The 22,191-nt window shown below is 62.4% G+C and overlaps 1 protein-coding gene across 9 annotated transcripts in view; it reads left to right on the top strand.

The window, feature by feature from the left end:
• The window catches only part of RBFOX3 (RNA binding fox-1 homolog 3), a 453,726-nt gene that overhangs the window by 418,652 nt on the left and 12,883 nt on the right, over window positions 1–22,191 (top strand). For 7 of the 9 annotated variants that reach the window (XM_037809697.1, XM_037809693.1, XM_037809692.1 and 4 more), the window contains 4 exons: window positions 12,496–12,750; window positions 18,082–18,219; window positions 20,191–20,244; window positions 21,030–21,122. In XM_037809697.1, coding sequence (XP_037665625.1) covers window positions 12,529–12,750; window positions 18,082–18,219; window positions 20,191–20,244; window positions 21,030–21,122 — 507 coding nt within the window. In that variant the 5' untranslated portion in view covers window positions 12,496–12,528. The remainder of the gene's footprint in view (window positions 1–12,495; window positions 12,751–18,081; window positions 18,220–20,190; window positions 20,245–21,029; window positions 21,123–22,191) is intronic. The other 2 variants (XM_037809696.1, XM_037809700.1) reach the window with 1 other exon arrangement.

Raw genomic sequence — 22,191 nt, 5'->3', positions numbered from 1 at the left:
GTGGGCAGGGGTCATCTACAGCCCCCCTCCTCCCGGGACAGAAGAGCTTGGTGGGCGAACGAGGCCCCTGGCTACCCGCAGGCTTGGGGCTGAGGCCCGCCCAGCTCGGCCTGTCTACCTGTGCGGCCTCGGCAGCTTGTCCAGCCCCCAGGACTGCGCTGTCCCACCTGTGGCAAGGAGAAGCCGGTCACAGCAGCCGCTGTCAGCGCAAACGCCTCCCGCCTTGTCTGTCGCTGCTTTTGGGGGCCTCCTGGGCGCCCCAGAGGGAAGGCCTGTGAGCCGTGGGAAGCCCAGCTCTGCCTGGGGGAGGGCCGGGCTGCACCTGCCCAGCCCTGGGGCTCTGGTGGGGAGCAGGGAAGGACAGGAAGGGTGAGGCCTCTGAAAAGGGGGTCATCCCGGGACAGACGGAGCCGAGTCAGCGTCTGTGCTCGGGGTGCTTGGTTGGGGGACATTTGTCTTGGGTCTTGTCTGAATGGGGTGGCAGAGGCATCCTCTTCTCGCCCACCTCCTGGGCCCCCTCTGGCCTCCTGCACCCTGATGCCAGGCCCCGCTTCGCACGCACGCACAGAGCCACACATCCAGACAATGGCAAGGCCGTGTGTGAAACGGGGCCACGGGCAACCCCTCCTCGGGGGCAAGGTCTGGCCCACCCGTCCGCTCTGCCCCTCCCTCAGAGACCCCAGCTGGGGGCCGGAGCCCCTGCTGCCGAGCAGGCCCTGGGCCCTGAGCGCCGGCCCGTGGGTGTCTCCTGGCTCGATTGGCCATCCGGGGTGAGCCCACTTCCCAGCACCGTCCCCTGCACCCCTCTCCTGCCAGCCACCCCACTGCCAGCGCCCCGCTGGCTTTCCCAGGCTGGACGGGAGTCAGGGTGGAGGTGAGGCTGATGGGAGAAGATTTATGAAACCACATTATTTATGATTTGTATGCAGCGAGCTTGGAGGGAATTACAGCTTAATCGTGCAAAAATCCGAGCCTCGCCTGGGGCTTTCAGCTGAGAGCCGGGCCCACCTGATGCGGGAGGAGGCGGGCGGCCTGGCGCTCGGCTGGGGGACGGGCCCCTCGGGCGGTGGGGGTGCAACACGGCTCAGCCTCAGAGGGGGAAGGCCCTTGGGGTCCCTCGAGGCCAGAGGTTCTTGCCATTCCTGTGCCTTGAACCCCCGTAGCCTCTGGTGAAGCAGGTGGACCCCTTCTTGGAATGATGATCTTAAATGTATAAAATGAAATGCGTAGGCTGCCGAGGAAACTGAATATACTGAAAAACAGCCACTGAAGGCGTAACATGGGCTTCTCTGTGTGCGTGAAATCGCAAGCCCTGTGCCAGGTCTCAGCCTCGTGGGGGTCTCGGCGCATGGAGAGCGGAGAAGGTGGCCGCAGGTGTCGCCGAGCTGGGCTGCGATGGGAAGGGGCCGTGGGGTCCGTTGGCGACGGCTCCGGTTGAGCTCACGCCCGTGCTAGTGGTGGAGGATGTGCCAAGGCTCCAGTTGGAGGGGGGGCAGAGGGAGAGCTCACAGACGCCCCTCTGCGGTCGCAGTTGATTCGTCTGAGGGGGGGAGGTGGCGGCCGGTTGCCAAATCCTAGGCTCTCAGGATTGCTTGGAGGGTACCGGCGGTGGGGGCTCTTTCCCGGAGGCGAGGGCGAGGCGGGGGACTGGGCCCGGTCCCCGGCGTAGGCGTGCAAAGTATGGAGGGCGGCGAGAAAGTAACAGGCGGGACAGGGTTCTTTTAGGGTGAAGAAGCCAAGAGAGTTTATTAGGGGAGAGTACAAGCTTATATTGGGCGTTTAGAGGGCGGGGTAGCTGTAGAGGTTAAAGGCTTGGATTGGTTCTGAGAGGGCGCGGAGGTTGATTGAAAAGGGGCGAGAGTTGCTCCGGTAACGGTGTCTGGCAACAATGTATGCGCACTGGTGGTGATGGGAGTTGCACTGGCAACGGGGAGTGTCCGGGCAAGACAAGGGGGTGGGGAAAAGGCGGTTCCCTCTGGCAAGCCTCCCCTAACAGTGGTATTTTGGGTGAGGAAATGGGGCCTGCCTCCGGCCTCACTTTCCCAGGCCCGGGGGGCTGCGGAGGGCGCTGTCGCCCGTGCCCACCACCCTCCCCAGGGGCTGATCAGGTCCCCCAGCCCAGGCCCGCCAAGTTGAAGCACGTAATCAGTGTCCCGCAGCCCTCGTTCCCTCCAGAGCCCCTGGCTCCCATCCGGGTGTCCAGGCTTCCCCCGGCAGCACCGAGGCCTTAGAAGGGACAGTAGCCATGAGCACGGAGTGGGAGCCACTCAAGACCCCAGACGGCTCGGGGCAGAGGGGCTGAGGGGTGGCACTGGCCTGGCCTCGGTTGTGTGAACGAGGAGGCAGGTGGGGGGCAGGGGGAAGCTTGTGCCAGGTCCCACCTCCTCAGAACCAGGCCTCCCTGTGGACACCTGTGCAGAGAAATGAAGAGGCTTTGAACACCTGATGAAGGGGAGGTGGGAGTGCAGCCCAGGGGCCGGGGTTCGGAGCTGGCCTGGATTCAGATCCTAACAGAGCCATTTACCTCTGTTCATCTGTGAAACGGGTTAAACTAACGCAGCCCTCCCGGAGGTGCAGCGGGGATGACAGAGGGGTGGCTAAAGCAGGTGTGGACGCCGTGCCCTCAGAGGCTCGGCCAGGAAGTTGAGGCCACAGCCTGCGTGCAGGCCCCGCGCAGAGCCGGGCACTGGGGTGTCCTGGGCGTGCAGAAGAGCTTCCCGACTGCCCTTGCAACGCCAACGGACCCCCTCGTTAGGGAGCGCCGGCTGTGAGACCCCGTCAAACTGGGGACAGAGGAGACGAGCCCCTGTTGTCTAGGCTGGCCAAGTGGGTGTCCTCTGCAGTCACCTCCCGGTCTGAGATTTGGGGATCAAAGGAGTTTGGGGTTCCCTGATGTTGCAGCCAGAGATGAGGACACGGACCCCCTGGTGACTGGGTTGGTGGGCCGCAGCTCAGTACACCCCCCCATCCCCCACCCCAGAGAACCATCCTGCTCTGGGCTGGGGAGCTCAGAGTGACCAGGGGCCTGGGGGCTGCAGTCCACGCCCCCTGCCTGTCAGGTGCCCCCCACCCCATCCCACCCCCGCTTCCCCTTCCAACACTGGATTCCATAGAGAAAGGGCTCTCTGGGACGGTGTCTGGGGACACAGGGCCACGGCTCTCCCACCCCCTCACTCCCGGATGGGGGAAGGGTGTGAGCCTCCAGGCTGCGGCTAGGGACGAGGTGAGGCAGGATGCTGGCAGGTGCCTGCAGGTGGGGGGGCTGGCACAGGCGGGGACAGGTCAATCACGCCAGTGCCAGTCTAGGCTAGGGCCTGTCATTTTGTCTTGCTGCTCTTTCTCCCTCCCGCCTGGCAGCCAGCTTGGCCCGGAGGTGCAGGGAAATGGCCCAGAGCCCAGCCTTGGCCACCAGCCCCTCCCCCTGCAGCCTGGCCTGGGGACCTGGGGTTGTGGGCTGCGTCCCCCTGGGGTGAGGTGGGGTGAGGGCAGCTGAGAGGCAATTGGCTTACTTGTCCTGGAGGGCCTGAGGACAGGGAGGGGAGCCTGCAGCAGGGCAGGGGTCCCCGGCGGTGGAGCTCACGGCAGCTGGGAGAGCTGAGGGCCCTACCCCTTCCCTCCACCACCTGCACCCCGAGCATCCCACCCGCCGTCCCTTACACACACAGGTCACGCGGACCCCCACCGGGGCAAGAACAGCGAGTATGTCGGCCAAGGGGCTCGGGGGTCCAGGCCAGGAGCAGAGAATGCCTTGTGCCAGGATGTGGGAGAGACTCCTGGGTGAGGAGGTCTTCAGCTCCAGATCTTGGAGTTAGAGGGTCCCCCATCCAGCCCTTGCGTTCAGGCAGGTCCTCATGTGTCCCCATCCCACAGCTAAGGAGCTGGGGCCCTGAGGGGTTCAGGCCGAGCCCGGGGTCACCCAGGAAGCAGGAGCCCCGGGGAGAGCAGCCAGGCCCCACCGGTCAGCCACGGGGCCTCCCCGTCTCCGAGCCACTGCTCGGCAGTTCCAGCCCTTCAGCCCCAGTCACCACGTCACCACGTCCCCAACTGGAAACGGGGCCCACTCGCTGGAGGGTAATTCAAGGTGAGTTTATCCACGAGGAGATGGTGTCCAGAGGGTCTGTAGGGTGTGGGGGCCGCTAGGATGGTGCAGAACCCCAGAGCAGATAAAGGGGAGGAGGTGCAGAGCAGGGCAGGCCTGGAAATGAGGATACACACCAGGTGCGGACGCTCCTCCTGGAGCTGGCCCTGCCCCCCAGGCCAGCCGTGCTACCCGCTCCCTGGAGCCGTCCCTCACCCCACACCCAGCCCACCCCACCCGCTCTGTCGTGGCCCTCAGGCCCCGTTGCCAGGCAAGGAACATGGGTCTCTCTCGAGTCCTCCCTGACGCAGCAAACCCCTCCGTGTCCTTGGGCAGGAAATGCCCCCTGGCCACAGCCTGTGCCCTGGTTGTCTCCGAGCGTGGGCTCAGAGAAGGGGCTCCATACAGGCCACTTGAGATTAAAACTTAGCTTTAGAATGTAGAATCCACACTTTTGCTGGCAGCCGTGTGCAATGTCCATTTATCTGCCCCAACAGTCGGTCCCGGGGTCGGCCCCTGGTGATCACCCCATGGTGTGATCTAAGGGTGTCAGGCAGTGGTGTGCTGGTAGCTGTCGGACAACCTGCTCTCTGGAGGGGAATCCAGCCCTGATGCATAGTGTGCCAGTTTGCTAATGCTGCCGGAATGCAAAACACCAGAAATGGATTGGCTTTTATAAAAGGGGGTTTATTGGGTTACAAAATTATGGTCTTAAGGCCATAAAGTATCCAAAGTAAGGCATCATCAATAGGGTAATCTCACTGAAGGATGGCCACTGGCGTCTAGAAAAGCCCTGTTAGCTGGGAAGGCACATGGCTGGCATCTGCTTGCTCCCAGGTTGCGTTTCAAAATGGCATTCTCCAAAGTGTTGCTTTTAGGGCGTTTTGTCCTCTCTTAGCTGCAGCTCCTCTTCAAAATGTCACCATCAGTTGCTCTCCAAAATGTTTCTCACAGCTGGTCTGTGTCTGGGCCTCTGTGGCTCTTTTTAAAGGACTCCAGTGATCCAGTAAAGACGCACCCTGAATGGGTGGGGCAACACCTCCATAGAAATAACCCAATGAAAGGTCTCGCCCACAGTTGATTGAGTCACATCTCCATGGAAAACACTGAAACCAATAGGTTCCACCCTAATCAACACTAATATGTCTGCCCCCACAAGATTGCATCAAAGAACACGGAGTTTGGGGGGACATAATACATCCAAACCAGCACATATAGCATTTGCTGATTCCCATGGTGTGAATCCTCTCACTAGCTCTTGCCAACTCCTGTGGTATAAATGCTCTGGCTGGTATTTGCTGATCCCTGAATGTAAATATTCTTGCTAGCATTTGCCAGTCCCTATGATGTAAATACCCTAACTAGCATTGCCGATTTCCATGTTGCAAATACTCTTAGGGTGTTGATGATTCCTGTGGTGTGAATACTCTCACTGGTGTTAGCCGATTCCTGTAGTGTGAATACCCTCATTAGAATTTGCCGATTTCCATGTTGTAAATACTCTCACTGCGTTTGCAGATTCCTGCGGTATGAATGCCATCATTAGCATTTCCGTGTTGTAAATACTCTCGGGGCGTTGATTCCTGTGGTGTGAATACTCTCACTGGTGTTAGCCGATTCCTGTAGTGTAAATACCCTCACAAGCATTTGCCAGTTTCCATGTTGTAGATACTCTCAGGGCATCAATGATTCCTGTAGTGTGAATCACTTCATTAGCATGTGCTGATTTCTATATTGTAAATACTCTCACTGGCATTTGCCAATTCCTATGGTGTGAATACTTTCACTACAGCCAATTTCCCTGAACATGGAGCTGGGAAGAGATGCTCCCATTCGGCTCTCATGAGCCAGAAGGAGCAGCTCACCCCTGATAGGCCCCCACCCTCCACCCACAAACATGAGTTGGTGCCTTCCTGCCCCTCCTTTGAAGAGAGCGTGTGCAGCAGTGCACATGGGATGGGACAGGTATGTGTTGGGACCAGGCACTGCAGCTTATCTGCTCTGTGACCCTGGGCAGGCACATTGGCCCCTCCAAGCCCCCATCCCCCTCTATAAAAATGGCAACCATAGCACCTGCCCCCTGAATAACATGAGATAAAGGATGCAGAGAAACCGGTCAGAGCAGGCACTCAACACAGCATGGTTTCATGGTGTTTCAGAGTCCTCCATTCAAGGACATGTCTGCCGGGCACTATAGGAATTACCACTCGGGCCTTGGTTTCCTCACCTGCAGAACTCAGTCAACACCTGAGCGACTTATGGGCTTATCATGAGAGCTTGACAGGTGGTATGTAGAGCTCAGCCAGTGACACACTCCAGAGGAATTCTCATTGTCTTTCTTCCTTTGCTCGTTCATTCATTCTGTCATTCAACAGGTATTGATCACGTTCCTCAAATGGGCCGTGCCCTCCTCTGGGTGCTGGGGGCTCAGCAACCAACAAGACAGACTCCTCGCTCTCATGGGGATTACGTTCTGGGGGGCGGGGACAGGCAGGGGATGACTGGATGGAAGTAGACTCAAGTGGGGAAGGGTAAAGCCGGGCAAGGGGGACGGGAGTGCGGGGGTGGCCCGGGGGGTTGGGGCGCAGTTTAAATGGGATGGTCAGCGAAGACCTCACGAAGGCAACACTGCGGATGTGGGAGGTGCCACGGAGGTTCCAGGGGCAACAGTGTCCCCAGCACAGGAAACAGCCAGTGCAAACTCCTCGAGTGGAGCTTGACATTCTAGGAGCAGCAGAGCCACTTGGGGCTTGAGGGGACTAAGCAGGGAGAGAAGCGGGAGACAAGAGCCCAGAAGGAGGTGAAGCCAATCGCGTAGGGCCGAGGGGGCTGTTTCAGGGCTGGCGGTTTTTACCGTGTTGGATGGACTGAGGGACGGGGGGCAGAAGCAGGAAAACGAAGGGGAGAACTATGGCTGTTGGAACGGGGTGGGGACGTGGAGATGGTGAGAGGCAGTTGGATACCGGGGTGCCCTTTGAAGGAGGAGCCCCCAGGGTTTGATGCCGGATTGTTTGTAGGGTGTTAGCAAGAAGCCCTCAAGGTGACCCCAAGGTTTGGGGCTGATGCCCAGTCCCTGGGGGTGGACATTTCCTGAGATGGGGGAGGACCTCGGGAGAGGCAGGGTTGATGGGGGCAAAGGGGAAGAAAGCAAGAGAAACTTCAGGAGCATGTTTAGCTTGGATTGTATATTAGGCGGCCCAGTTGGAACTGGGATTCCAGAGAGAAGTGCAGATGGAGGTAGAACTTGGGGATTGTCAACATATCAGTGATATTTTATATTTTGGAGACTGAATAAGAACCTCCAGGTCGTGAGTGTAGCCAGAGAAGAGAAGGGGGTCCGAGAACTGAGCTTGGGGGGCCCACCAACACCTAGAGATATGTGGGGACCAGTGACACAGACTTAGAAGTAGGAGAACCCACAGAGAGTGGCATGACAGAGCCGAAAGAAGAAAGTGGTTTGTAGAGCAAGGAGCGATCAACTGCCTCCCGGGCCGCCGAGAGACCCAGGCAGGCAGCATCTGGAAAGCCAAACATTGGATTTTACAGCACGGAGGAGGTAGAGAGTTGACAAAGGTGGTTTCAGGGAATGGTGCAAGAGAAAGCGGCTTGGGGTGGGGTTAAGAAAAAATGGAAATAAAGGAATCAGAGGCCACAGGTTTAGGCAACTCATTCAAGAAGAGAAGGAGTGATGAGTTTGTAGAATGAAGGAGCTGTGGGGTCAAGGAGGGGTTTTTTTCCTCCTACCACGGGGGAGATTGCAGCCTGTTTGCAAGCTGGTGGGAGGAAATTGTGAGTGAAGCTGGAGCAGTAGGGGAGACTGGCAGGAGCTGCGCTCACGTGTGGGTGAGGAGGGATGAGCCCTAGAGCAAAGTTCCATGGTTGGATGGGAGCACGCAGGTTCATCCACAGCTACGGGAGGGAAGGCAGAGAACAGGAGTGAGGCACGGAGGTGAGTGTGGACATTCTTTTCTGTGTCCTATGGAAAACAGGAGTTAAGGTCATCACCAAGAGTAGGAATGAAGGAGGAGGGCATTTGGACAGTTGAGGAGGTTGCTCAGAATGTGAGCCGAGTGGCAATGCCAGACCCACTGCAGGTGGTGGTCACAGATTTTAAGTGAATCATTCATGGTGGTTGTGTGTTTTTCTCTAGTGTAGAGTGAAGCAGCAGAGCTGGATCTTGCCAGGAAGGAGGTTTTGCCAGGCAAAAAGATGGGAGGGGGGGGCAAGTTTTTAGAGGGAGGGGGATAATGACCATGGTCTTTAGAGCCATCTATCCATCTACCCACCCACCTACCCATTTAGCCAGCCAGCCACCATCTATCCATCCACTCACACATCTGCCCACCCACCCAGCCAGCCATCCACCCACCCACTCAACCATCCATCCGTCCACCCACCTACCCATCCATCCATTCATTCACCTACCTACCACCAAATCATCTATCTGTCCACCTATCCAGCCAGCCAGTCTGCCAGTCATCCATCTACCCATCCAGTCAGCCATCCACCTACCCACCCCTCCACCCACCCACCTACCCACTCATCCATCCACCCAGCCATCTCTCTACCATCCACCCGCCTGCCGATCTAACCATCCATCCATCCATCCATCTGTCCCACCTTCCCACCCACCCCTCCACCCCACCCACCTACCCACCCCACCATCTTTCTTTCCTCCATCCATCCATCCATCCAACAAATGCACGTCGAGGCTCTTCCCAGGGCAGCGGGATGCTGTGCTGAGCACAGGGTGTGGGACGGAGGGTATGAGGAGCCCCCTCTCTCTGGGAAATCACGGTGCCCTGGGGAGCCAGCCCCATCCTCCAGCCCTCTGAAGCGCTGCTGACCGAGATAAGCCCCTCAGCCTGCCGGGGGATGGGGGGTTGGGGGGCTCCGCTCAGCTCAGGCTGCAAAGCTTCAGCCCCAGCACTGACTCGGGCCCCAGCAGCCCTGGGAAGTAGGGAGGACAGGAAAGCCGCCATCACTGCTCTGCAGACCTACTGTGTGCCAGACACTTCGACGCCCCTGGGGGCGGTGCCGATGCCTTTGTGGGGCTCCCTGCCCGGGCCGCCAGTCAGAGCCTCCCGGGGAACTTGGGGTGAGGCCCCTCACTTGCTCTGGGGTGGGACCCAGGCTGGGTGGGTTTTTAAGCCCTCCAGGCGATTGGGACACGCCCGCACGGGGCCTCAAGCGCTCCCACGGTGGATGCAGAGGAAATGCGGGGACAGGGATGTCGCGAGCTGCCCAAGGACCCACCTGGTCACGCTCTGTGATTTAGATAACCGTTTGCAGATGGCGGAACACTCAGAGGATAAACAGCCACCCAGGGCCACCCAGGGGCTAGGAGGAGGGACTCCGGGGTCTACGGGGGTCACGCGGCTGTGAACCTCACTCCGGTTTTGAAAACAGGTGGACATGGGCGCCAGTTGGCCCGTGCCGCGTCCAGGCCCTCCCGAGCCGGCCAGCAAGGGGCTCAGACCTCTGTGCCTCATTGCCGGGAGCTGGGGAGGGGACAAAGAACAGTGTCTGATGCTGACCGAGTCTGCAAGGCCAGGACGGCCCAGAGGTGCTGTTTTGTGTCACTTATGTCCCTCAAATAGCCCCATTGCTCAGCTGCCGCTTGCCGTCCACTGAGCCCTTCCAGACCCCGGAGCTCAGGGTCACTTCACTATCCCTGAACACGCTGCCTGGGTGCCCCCCACCCCACCCCCCAAGCCCCTGTTGCTGCTGGTTTCCCTGCCTGTTGCCCACTAGCTGTGGGATCTGGACTCCAGCTTTGCTGGAACGCCGCTATGGGAGTGATTGACAGCTGTCAATCTGCCTCACCTCCCTGAGCCCCAAATGGGCTTTAGGACCACACCCGGGGAGGGGGGCACACATGTCTGTGCAGGCAGAGCTGGGGGTGGGGAGAGAAGGAAGCAGATGGAGAGGGACCCACCCTTTCCCGAGGCCTTGGAGGGGCTGGAGCGGTGGGTGGGTCAGGAAGATCACAGGAGCTAGTGAAGGTTCTAATCAAATATTTATCAATTAATTGATCTCCCCCGTGTCTGCCCGAGGCCCCAGGGACAGCACCTGCTCCCTCATCCTGGGCCTTTCCACCCTTCCTCCTCAGTCTCTTGCCCCGTTTTTCCTCTTGCCCCTTTGTCTGCTTCCCAGATGCCCTCCCCCCACCGTGCCGCACGCCCCGCCTCCCCACCCCACCTCCCCTCGTCCTGAACCCCCCTCTCCCCACGTCCACCTGAGAACAGAGGGCTGGACATGTCCACCAGCTCGCTTGCTAACAGGTAGTGGGGCTTTGCCAGCTACTGTGGGGCAGTGGGGCAGGAGTGCATGTGCACAGTGCGTGTGCATGTATGTGTGTGTGCACACACACGTGCTCCACTCCTGTGGGTCCAAAGTTTGGTGGCTGCCCAGCTTCAGAGTCCCCTCAGGGAGAGGGAAGGGACTGGGGGGACCCGGGAGGAGGAGAGGTTGTCCGCTCAGTAAGCTCAGGGCTCGGTGAGCTGACCCAGGGTGGTGACCCCAAGGATGCCCACCGCCGCAGAGCCCAGCAGAGACTGGTGTGGGGAGTGGGGAAGCCGGCCAGGCTGGGCGAGGGCTGGAGGGCTCAGGAGGTGGGCAGGGCAGATGGCTCGTGGGGGGCAGAGCCCTGGCCTGCGGGCAGAACCCCAGCCCTGGGTCCCTCGTGCAGCACCATTGCCCATTGTAACCACCGTAATTCATTAAACTCTGGGTGAGCACTGTCTGAGGTTCACCCTTCCTGCTAGACTGTGTGCCTCATGAGGGCAAGGTTTCCATCCTGCTCGTGGTCACAACCCCAGCCCCTGGCACACCCCAGATGCCCGGTAAACAGTGATCAGGTGAACAAGTGGCCGAATGAAGGCTGCAGTGGAGAACAAAACAGTGTCTTGTGGGGTTGGGAGGGATGGGCAAGTGGGCACGACACTGAAACTTGTTGTCAGAGGAGCCGAGGGGGAAGGAGGAGCGCGGGGTGGGGGGCAGCCAGGCTGAGGGGAGGGGAGGCGCGAGCAGGCAGAGGGGCGTGTGCGTGGACGCTCCCAGGGAAGCAGGAGTGGGGGGCGGCTTGTGGAGAGACGGCACCGGGAGGGCAGCCCCCCGCCCCGGCCTTCGTCTAGCAGGTGCTCGGTTAACACCTGCCGCGGGTCTGGGGGTAGAAAGGCGCAGGTGAGAGGAGGCTGGGGGGAAGCCCAGAGCCCCAGCTCTGCACCCTTCAGCAAACCCGCTTCATCCACAAGAAAACGGACTTCTGCCTGCCCCGCCCTGGGGGGCTGCAAGGCTCAGCTCTGTTCCCATCTGGGCAAGGGTCCTTCACCTGGAGGGGCTTGGCGGTGAGAGATGGCACCTGCCGGGGTGGGAGGAGGCTCTCCCTCTCACCTGGGGGCCCCCACACCCCTGCACTCGCCGCTGACACCCCAGCATCCCAGCTCCCCTCCTCTGGCCAAAAGGACTTCCCACCAGGGCAGCATTTTCTGCCCCAAATCTATGGCTCTCCGACTCATCAGGGGGGCTCGCTAAAACCCCACCCACCCCAGCAGTTCTGATTCTGCAGGCTTAGGGTGGGGTGAGACCTGGCAGGTCCAACAAGCCCCCAGGTGGGCACCCCGAGAACCTGAGGCCCACAGCCCAGAGCGTCACCAGGGGCTGCCCAGGGTCAGGGCTCCCAAAAGCCCCCCAGGCACCGCTGGGCTCAGCTTCCAGGAAGCGCCTCCCCTCCGCAGCCAGCAGCCCCCCTAGAGGCATGCGGCGTCTTCTGGGGGATCCTTGAGAGAGAGACCCGTAACCCTAAGGGCCAGGGGCGAGGCTGTGGGGGCCACAATCAGCGCTGCAGGGCCCTCTCTCTCCGTCCTCCCTGCACATCGGGAAGGACCTTCGCTTGCCCTTGCCTGACAGGCGGGAAACCTGAGCCCGAAAACCCCAAAGAAGGCAGGGGGTGGGGGGGCTATAGAACGGCCACGGGCGGGGACTTGGGCTGATGGGATGTTCTGTATCTTGATGCATCCGTGCAAATGGCCCGGTTGTGACAGTAACTTGTGCAAGATGTCGCCACTGGCGGAAACTGGGTAAAGGAAACGTGGAATCTGTGTGGTGACTGCCGACTGCACGGGGATCTATGATTATCTCAGAGTAAAACGCTTAATTCAAAAAAAATGAAGTGGGTTAAAAAATAAGCACCGTGCTCTGGGTCTGCAAGGACCAGAGCGGGCTGAGGCCAGAGGCGTCTCACTGCAGACCCTGGACTGGGCTGGGCCCCCTCCCCAGCTCTGAGCTGGGGCCCCGTGCTGGGGACGCACCCAGGGGGCCGGTAAACCCCGGGCGTCCAATACCGGGGTCCCTGGGAGGGGCAGCATCCAGGAAGCTCCGGGCTGTGACCAGGACTTTCTCTGTCCCCTCCACAGGGCAACCAGGACGTGTCAGCTCCGCCCGAAGCCATGGCCCAGCCCTACGCCCCGGCCCAGTACCCCCCTCCGCCGCAGAGCCGCCTCCCCGCCGAGTACGCCCCGCCCCCCCCGCACCCCACTCAGGACTACTCGGGCCAGACCCCGGTGCCCCCGGAGCACGGCCTGGTCCTGTGCCCAGCCGCACAGACCCACCCCGAGCAGCCCGTCCCCGATGCCAGCACCCAGGCCATCACCGGGACACAGACTGCGCCGGTAAGGACACCCACCGCCCGGGCTCAGGGAGGGCTCAGGAAGGCGGTGGGTGGGGGGCCCAGAGGGGCTCGGGGAGGGGGGCCCTTGGACCCCTTGGTGTACGAAGGCAGGTCTCACAGCCGGGGCCAGGGGTCCTCACCCGGAAGGGTTCCCCAGCCCCAGCCTTCCAGCTCGCCACTGGCACCCGCAATGTCCCTGGTGAGTGGGGGGCCTCCCTTGCCCCAGTGTCCCCCAGCTCCGGCTGCAGGCAAATGCACCACCTCATCTGCGAGGTGGAAAGTATGTCTTTGGCTGCCAGGGAACTGTTAATGGAAAGTGAAGGAAATGGCCAAGGCCAGCGGCCTGGGCTCGCCAGGTGGCAGCAGGGGCAAGCTGGGCGGACTGTCGGACTGTCGGGAGAGGAGGCCGGTGGCCGGCCCCAGCCGTGGGAGCCCTGGGAGCCCTGGGAGCAGGCAGCAGCAAACGTCTCGGGTTGCCAAGCTCCTCTCCTTTCTAATCACTTGTAATCTACCTGCTTGGCTGCCCTCCAATCAGATAGCTTCAATTATGTGGTTGTAACGCAGCTCCGAGGGGAAAGTGCTGACCCCGCACTTCTCAGCCGTTCCCTGGGAACACTGAGAGCAGTGGGGTGGGGCCGGCACCCCGGCAAACTTGGGGTGGGCTCCCCGTAAAGGTTGCCCCCTCCCAGAGTTCAGGCTGCCTGCAAAGGGCCTGCCTCTGCCCACCCCCCCGACCCCCCAGCCTGCTGCATCCCTTTTCCTCCGTGTTCGCTCTGGCAGTCTCCAACTGCCCACCCCCCACCCCCTTGCTCTGGGCTTTGCCCTCATCCCCGTGTCCCATCCCTGCTAGCTCCATCCCAGCAGCTGGCCGGCAGGCACCCGGCAGGAAGCCAGCACACTCTGCCCTTCCCTGGGGGGGTGCCTGCACCCCACTGTGCTCTCAGCCCTGCCCTGATCCATCCCGGCTTCTGAGATGCTTCAAGGATCCGTGTAGTACTTTCCCTCCTCCCCGGCGTGGGCAGAGCCCCTCTCCAGTACCCCACCTCGTCTCCGCCCTGGGCTGGCTGAGCCCCGGGCCTCCCTCCCTGCCCAGCCCAGTCTGCCCTGGAGCTGTCACCTTTCAGCGTCCCTTCTGGAGCCCGGCTGCCTTAGCCAGGCCGTGGTGTCTGAGTGCTGGAAGCTGGGCCAGGCTGCCGGAGGCCTCTGCCCTGGGAGCGTAGCAGAGAAAGCGGCGATCCCGGGAGCCAGTATGGGTTCACAGTACCTGAGTCATGGCCAACGGGCCGGTTTCTCTTTTGGATGGAGCTACTGTAGACACAAGGTGTGTCTGGTCACATCTCAGACAGCCTCGCCAGGAACTCACGGGGGGTCTCTCGTGGCAAGCCTCGGGGACTCGTCCTGGAGGGAAAGCGTGGGACACAGGGGATCAGCTTGCTGATGGCCCGAGGTGGGGGCACACAGCTAATGGCTGAGCCTGGAGGCCTCTGGGCAGCTTGGACCCAAACATGTAGTCTTCCTTCAGCTGACATTGCTGAGCACCCACTGTGTGCCAGGCACGGAACTGGCACTGGGGGCAAAGAAGAAATAGCCAGCCCTGCTCTCCGGGGACCAGCAGTTTGCACAAATCAAGGACATACAAGTCAAAAGAGGCGAGCCGGCCTTGGAGGGGATCCAGGAGCAAGCAGCAGCTGCTGAAAGGACTGAAGGGGCAGAACGTCCAACGAAGAGGTCACTGCCCTGGAAGGCACCTGGAGCCCCAGTTGGTGGGGGGGGAAGGTCCCTCCTCCCTACCCTCCTACCCACAAAGCCCTCTCAGGGGCTCAGCCAAGGTGCCCCCCCAGCCCCCAAGTGCCCTGGGGCTTCCTGCCTCTTCCCCAAAGGGATTTCCTCCTTCCTTCCCACGGTGAGTGAGGGCCAGCCTGGTGGGAAGCTTGGCCAGGGCCGGCTGGCAGGGTGGGCTCCAAAAGACCACCCAGCCTCCCTCATCACCTGCCCCACCCAGACCCTGTCCTGAGGGCAGTGACGTGGGCAGGACAGAAGCATGGCCCCGAAACAGTCCACATGTCTCCCTCTGCTCCCCCTCCCCACCCAGACACCCCCAAACACACAGTCCAGGGCTCCCTCTTGAGAAAAGTCCCAATGGACTTTCTAGAGCCTCCAGGCCCCCTTCCTTCCCCCCCTCCCTCAGGAGAGTTTCCTGGCCAGGAATTTGTTCAGGGACCCTTTCTTGACACCCCCATCAGCAAGAGATGCTCAAAGCCCCACTCTCACCCCAACAACAGAGGAGCCAGCCAAGCCCCCAGACCTCATGGAAAGGGGAGCGAAGAGAAACATGGGGTGCCGGGTTCACAGGCTTATTTGACAGCAAAGCCCTTTCACCTTGAGGGCAGTGACCAGGCCCCAGGAAGGGGGGGCCCGAGCCGATCGAGGTGGTTTCCACCCCTCTGAGGCTGCCCCACCTGTCCCCGATGCTGCTCTGCTGGAGCCGATCCCCAGACAGGCTCGTTCCCTTTCCACCATCGAGGAACACAGAGGGCCCCGCCAGAGGCTCGAGCCTCCCTCTTCCTTAGCCACGAGGTGTCTGGTGGCCCATCTGCAGGGACTCAGTTTACCTCACCTCGTATCATCACAGCCTCGTCTGCAGTCTTTTGACAAAAAGCAACCCGGGCTGTGGAGCATGATTGGGGTGTAATATTGGGGGCACTTGTGGATTCGGAGACCCCACCTCGGAACTCTGCAGCGGCCCCCTCCCTGGGGTTGCTGGTTGCAGACGACTGCCTGGGAGCACTCATGCATTCATTCCTTCATGCATTCATTCATTCACATTCACGTGGGGGCCAGCCTGGGGGACCACACCCAGTCCTCGTGCTCGAAGAGACTGGCTAGTGAGTCATAGGAAGCCGCTTGGGCGGCTCTGCTGGGTGTGGGACACCAGTGAGCGGCCTCACCTGCTCACTCTCCAGGCCGGCAGCACCAGTGCCCACGCATGTGTGTGTACCTGCAAGCAGGGCCCGTGCAAGCCCAAGGGGGCTGGGAGCCTGGGGCCTGCGCCTCTGGCTTCTCTGCAGGCTCTGAGTCTGAGCGCCCAGCTCCCCAGAGGGCTCCTCTCAGTGTCTCCACCAGGGGCACTGGCGTCAATCCCTTGTCCTGTCCACTGAGGGACAACAGAGGGCCTTCTCCACTCAGAGACCCCCAGCTCTCACCTGCTCCACCTCATCTGTGCACCGTGACCCTCTGTCCTCCCCCCGCTGGCAGTCACTGCTGCAGTGAAAATGCCACCAGGGACGGCTGCCTTTGGGTGAAGGCCGGGTGGTGGCTGGAGAGGGTGGGAGAAAGGCAGCCGAGGAGCTGCATCTGCCCCGATTCCCCCCATCCACATGTGCACAGTGGGTCTCAGCCGTGTGCCCTGGTTTTCAGGGGGTGGTGGAACAGACCAGGCCTCCATCGGCCACTGATGCAGTAAGCGCTGGCAGCCACCTGGCGGCCAGTGGGGAGGTACTGAGCATGACGTCCCCCAGTCAGCTGTCAGGAAGGCCTCCCCCTGGAGGGGCTGCCCAGCACCCCAGGCTCTGAGGAAGACGTTCCAAAGGGATGGCTCGAGGCCCCCCACGGAGAGCCCCTCCTCCAAGGCCAACTTGCTGCACCCGTGGACAGACAGACAGAGCTGAAGGCTGGACCACGGCCCAAATGTCCTAAAGGGCCTCAGAGGAACGGGTGCAGAGGAGGGAGATTTCTGAAAGCCAGTTCGTTCTGGACCACGTCAGCAAGGCTCAGCGCCACCCAGCGCCCCAGACACCAGCCCCTGCCCGCTGCCTGGCCCACACCCCCCAGGACCCCAGCGTCCCCAGCCCTGAGCAGGCCCTCTTGGCCCTGTCCTCGCTGGGCTTGGGGAGGGCCAGGCGAGGGGGCTGCAGGCTCCTCTGAGGTGGGGCGGGCAGAAGCGGGCAGAGGAAGGAGGGGGCCTGCTGGCTGGGACGAGGCGCAGAGGCAGGGCCGGGAGGCCAGGGGCTGTCCCCAGCATTTTGCGTTTCTCCCTGCATTGGACAACTGGAGGCAAAGATCGCTTAAAAATATTTATTTAGAGAGGCAAGGAAAGAGAGAAAGACAGCCCCTCAGAAAGCCGCCTGAACCGCTGTGATAAATCGTAGAAGGCGCTTGGGCTCGCCTCGGGCCCGGCTGTGCTGGTTACACTCTCGGGTTCTCAGCGTGTCCTGTAATTGTACAGCCTTGAACTGCGTATCTGGCCCGTCCACAGCTGAGCTCCGCTGCCTGGGAAGGGGGACACAGGGAGAGAGGGGACAGAGTGGGGTTCGGGGGGCTCTGTGAGCTTGGGTGCTCCTCACCCAGCCCTCGCCCCCCCCGTCACCCCATTTCTTCCACCTCACCCTCTGCCGCTGCCTTTTAGGGCCTCTGGAGTGGGGTATTGAACGGAGGGGGCCTCTGCACCTCGGGGACACCCAAGCCGGCAGAGAAAGGCAGCCCAGCCCGAGCCCCAGGTGCCGCAACTCTGCCCCACCCAGACGGACTGGGCACCCCCCACTCCCTGGGGAGGAGCCCCCCATCTCCTCTCGGCGAGGGAGCTGGGCTGGTCCTGGGCTGTCGGGCTGCACTGGCTGCTGCCGTCTGCTGGCCGCCACCGGCAGTGCATGCCCCTCTCCAGGCCGGATTCCCAGATCCGGGAAGATTCCATCCGTGGAGTCCATGCCCAGGAGCCGCCGAGGCGTGGGTGGCATGTCCTGGGGGCAGGCAGGCATGAGAGGGCAGGTGCTGTGCCCACCCGGCCCACCGCACTGACTCCAGCCCAGAGGAAGCAGCAGCCGCGGTAGCCGCGCGGGAGGGGACAGAAGCCTCCTGGGTGGCCGTGCCGGTCAGCCCTGCCCCAGGTGCCCGTGCCTGGGAGGCCGCCTCCGAAGCCCCTCTGCACTTCATCATCAGTCCTTGGAAGCCCCAGATGGTCCCCAGGTTCCCAGAACTGTCAGGGAGAAAGGAAAACCAGTGATCTTGAGGCAGATAAAAGTAAACCGACAAGAGACACCCCTGCGGGTAGCGGCCAAGGGAGGAGCTGTCCGGCTGGGCCTTGGAGGCCTCGGGGCTTGGGCTGGGCAGAGGCTCGGCGCTGGGGCCTGTGGGTTGGAGACGCCCAGCCCGGCCTCCTGAGAACCATCTCTTAGGGTTCTCTCGGGGATGCTGGGCCGAGGGATGGGTGCAACCTGTCTGCAGCAGCTCCCTCCCCAGGCCAGAGGGCACGGCTGGTCCTGGCAAACTGGAGGTGCCCCCTGTGGGGGACGGGAGCCAACGGGGCCCCTCACAGCCTCGGGTCCTCTCCCTGCAGCAGACAGACGAGGCGGCACAGACAGACAGCCAGACGCTCCACCCCTCCGACCCCACAGAGAAGCAGCAGCCCAAGCGGCTACACGTCTCCAACATCCCCTTCCGGTTCAGGGACCCCGACCTGAGGCAAATGTTCGGGGTGAGTGTGCACCCCCTCTTCCGCAGCCAAGCTTGAGGGACCAGGAGCCAGAGTGTCCCGGCTGGCTCTGGGCGGGGGGCCTCCGGGGTCCCGCAGTTCCTCCCCTCCTGGACTGGCTCTGACCCGAACCCGGCGGGTGGAAAGAGGAAGGACTCAAGCCCGGGATAAGGGGTCTGCTGTGGCTGCCCCCTGTCACCTCAGCCACCCTGCACCCCGGCCAGAAATCCAGCCCCAGGGCCCTCATGTGGCCAGGGTAGGCTTGGTTCACTGTCCGGGTCTCGCCCTCTGCGAGGGGCCCCTGCACCCCCTCACAGGGTGTCCCGAGGGGCAGCCTGGCCTCCTGGCCTCACCCTGGGCAGCTGCCTGGCCCCTGCCCCTCTGGTGTGCCCTGGGGGCTGGGCACCCAACCTCTCTGGGCCTGTGTCCTCCAGTCCCAGGGCCGGGAGCGGTAACACGGTTGATGGGAAGCAGAGTTGTGTAGGTGTCCTTCCTGGAGTCCCCGGGCCAGTTTTAGATTTTCCACTGGGGGATTTCAGCTAGACGCAGTGGTACCGGGGGGCCCCGCTGCCCTGAGAGATCCAAGTTCTGTCAATGGCCGGCAGGATGCAGCCCAGCAGGTGCCATGAGGCTGCCGAGTTAGGGGGTGAGCGAGCAGCAGCCAGAAGACGCAGAGGACACGTGTCACTGGCCATGTCCCTTCCCTCCCCCTGCTGCACCCTCCACCCTACTCTGCCCACACAGCTCGATCATCTCTGGCTCCTAAACCCCAGCCCTCCCCCTCACTCCACACACACACACGCACGCACACACACACACACACGCACGCACACACACACCCAGAGCTGGGATCAGTCAGGCAAATGGGAGCTGCCTCCAGAGCAGCCCCAGGTTGGGAAAATCCCAAACCTGCATCCCTGAGCTTCACCCCCAGATGCTCACTCCACCGCCTTGGGGGCCGGGCCACTAGATTTGGGGCCTGGACCCATGGGAAGCCCCGGCAGGAGGCCTGGAGCCCCCAAGGACCAGCACCCATCCTGGCTCTGGAGCTTGGCAGCTGCCGAACCCCTCTGAGCTCAGGAGCCCCCCATTTAAGGCAGCTGACCTTGGGGGTCTCTGGCTGGCTGAGGCTCCTGGAGGGCAGCTGGCACTCCTTGGCAGAGTAGAGCTGTCCCTGTCCTGACACCAGCCCCCTCCCAGGGCCTCCCCTGCACTATTTGGGGACCTGGCCCACAGGTTCACAGTCTCAGGTGTCAGGAAGAGAGACGGGGACCCTCAATGAGGGCTCTGGGCCAGTGACCAGGCGGGAAGGGGCAGCCGGAGCATCTGGGATCAGGTCACGCTGCCCCACAGCTCCCCCACACACACAAACACAGGCTGCTCCAGGCACAGGGACCCCCACTCTCCCCCCTTCTCCCCCTTCCCACTTTGCCATCCCAGGGAGGCCTGAGACTCACCCCCTTCCAGCCTGTGGCTGCGAGCTCCAGTGACCCCAGCCCCCACTTTCAGTCCTAGACTTTTCCTTTCTTCCAGGACACTTTGTCCTTTTGGGGGGGCTTGTGCCCTACCCCCCCCAGCACCCCACCTGAGTGTGAATGGGGGTGGACGCAATGCCTCAGGTGGGCGTCCCGCCGGCAGCGTGCAGAGTCCCAGTGGGGAGAGGACAGGGACCCCCACTCCCCATCCCCGTCCCCAGCCCACAGACAGGCCAGTGTCCCGCAGGGAAGGGCTCTCCCCCGAGCCACAGCGACAGCAGCCTCCTCGAGGTGGGGCAGGACCCGACGTGAGGGGTGACCCTGCCCCCCGCCCCTCCGTGCAACACCAGAGGGGACAGGAGGGGAAAGGGGGGCCCCAGGGCTTTCATGTCCCAGGCCTGGGGATCCCCCGGGTAGAGCCTCAGACCTGGAGGGGGCCCCTGGAAGTGCTAACCCAGCCCCTCCTTCTCCCCGCCCCTCCTCTGTCTCTTTTCTGCAGCAATTTGGAAAAATTTTAGACGTGGAGATCATTTTTAACGAGCGGGGCTCCAAGGTGGGTGCCGCCCGAGGCCGCCACCTTTACAGCCGGCTGCAGGTGCCGCCGGGCTGGCGTGTGAAATGTGCGTTTCCTTCTGGAGAGCGTGGAGCCCGAGGAGCCCTGAGCCACACGGGTGCTTGTATTCCCCGCCCCCCACCCCACCCCAGCTGTCTGTGTTGTTGCTGCCGCCAGCGCCGCGTCTTTCTCTCTGAGCCCAGGACCCCTCTGCCTGCACCCCTGGAACCCCTGGGCCTGGGTCCCCACCCCTGGGTCCGCCCAGGGGACACTGCCGGCCTGCTTGGGAGCCGGCCCCGGGGGCCTGGGGGAGGGGCCACAGGGCACTTCGCACCCAGGGTGGGCAAGCCGTGGGTGCCCAGCAGGACAAACCCTGCTTCCCATCTGGGCAGGGAGGACACCCCGGGGCTCCCAGGGGGAAGGTGGCATGGGGCTGACCTGCCCCTCAGGAGACCCTGGCCTGGCCTTGGCCTATGGGGCTGGGGCCACAGGCCAGCCTTGGCCAGCTGGTGTCTCCTCCGTGGCTCTGGTTTGTCCCTCGGAGGTGCCAGGCTGTCAGCCCGGGCTCAGGCCCACCCGTCGCCCCCCAGGGTGTGGACCCCTGGCCCACACCAGACCTCAAACTGCCCGAACCTCTCCTTCAGCTCTCCTGACTCAATCCCTTCTCTCTCTCTCTCTCTCTCTCCCCGTCCCTGTCACCCTGCCCTCCTCCCGTCTCCTCTCTGTCCCCCCTTTTCTCATCCTGTGCCTTTCTCTCCGTGTCTGTCCTTTTCCTCTGCTCACAGGGTTTTGGGTTTGTAACTTTTGAAACTAGCTCAGATGCTGACCGAGCCCGGGAGAAGCTGAATGGCACCATCGTAGAGGGACGGAAAATTGAGGTGCTCAGATAAGTGTGCCATGGCAGGGTGCCCCCGGGACTGGCCTGCACATGTCTGCAGCCACTTCGCCGCCCCACCCCCCAAGGCAGGGAGCTGGACGAGGGTTCCCCCGAGGCAGGAGGGGAGGCAAGGGGATGGGGGGACGGTCAGGCTGAGGCCAGAGCCCCCACCCCACGTCCTGGTCTTTGACCGTCACCCCCGCGTTGGGACTGGGCTGCGAGCCCTCCCTCCCCAGGGCCTCGCCCCTCCCAGCCTCCTCCCTCTCCTTCCAGAAGAGGCTCTGACCCAACTGTGGGGTCAGCCAGACCCTGGGGGGAGCCCCAGAATCATGTACTTGGGGCTTTGCCAGCCTCAGGGAGGGCATCGCCCCCAGGATGTCCCCCCATGGGAGGGCTGGGCCACGAGGAGCCACTGAGCGCCCCCCACGCTGCCCGGTGGCCTGCAGGTGCCTCTGTCCCTCGCGCCTGCCCCCAGCCCTTGGTCGGGTGGAAGCAGAGTCAGAGGCAGCAAACGTCCAGGGCACAGAGGACAGAAGGGGCCCAGCGGGGGAGGCCAGGGGCCCTCCTGGGCAGCAGGCCTCTCTCTACACCCACCCTCCCCGGAGACCCAGGCCCAGAAAGCTGTGGGGCTGGCAGCCCCTTCCCCCAGTGCTGTGGATCTCTGAAGGGGGAAGTGAGGGGCAGCCAGAGGCAGGAGGGGACAGAGGCCAACACGGAGCCCGGAGCAAACAGTGGGAGGACCAGAGGATTCCGGAACGAGTGCCAAAAGCATTCACCTGGGCCAGGGTCCCACCCAGAGCCCGCGGACCCCCAAGGCCCAATGGGATCAGCTGGATGTGGGGGGGCAGTACCGCCCAGACCCCCTTCCTCCGCTTCCTTCCACCTGCCCTGTTCTTTACTCCCTTCGCAGAGACCTTCCTCCATCCTCCTCACCCCAGCCTGCACCCAGTTGCCCTGGGACAGAGGAAATAGGAGCACCCCACCCCCCTGAGCATCCCCTCAGCACCCCCTGCCCAGAGCTGCCCACCCCCTCCCCAGCTGGACATGCACATGCCAGAAAGCTCTCTGCA

This window comes from Choloepus didactylus, chromosome 18 (assembly GCF_015220235.1).
Source record: "Choloepus didactylus isolate mChoDid1 chromosome 18, mChoDid1.pri, whole genome shotgun sequence".
Lineage (NCBI taxonomy): Eukaryota > Metazoa > Chordata > Mammalia > Pilosa > Megalonychidae > Choloepus > Choloepus didactylus.
The sequence above is the reverse complement of the archived record's forward strand: the minus strand, read 5'-3'. Positions and strand labels throughout refer to the sequence as shown.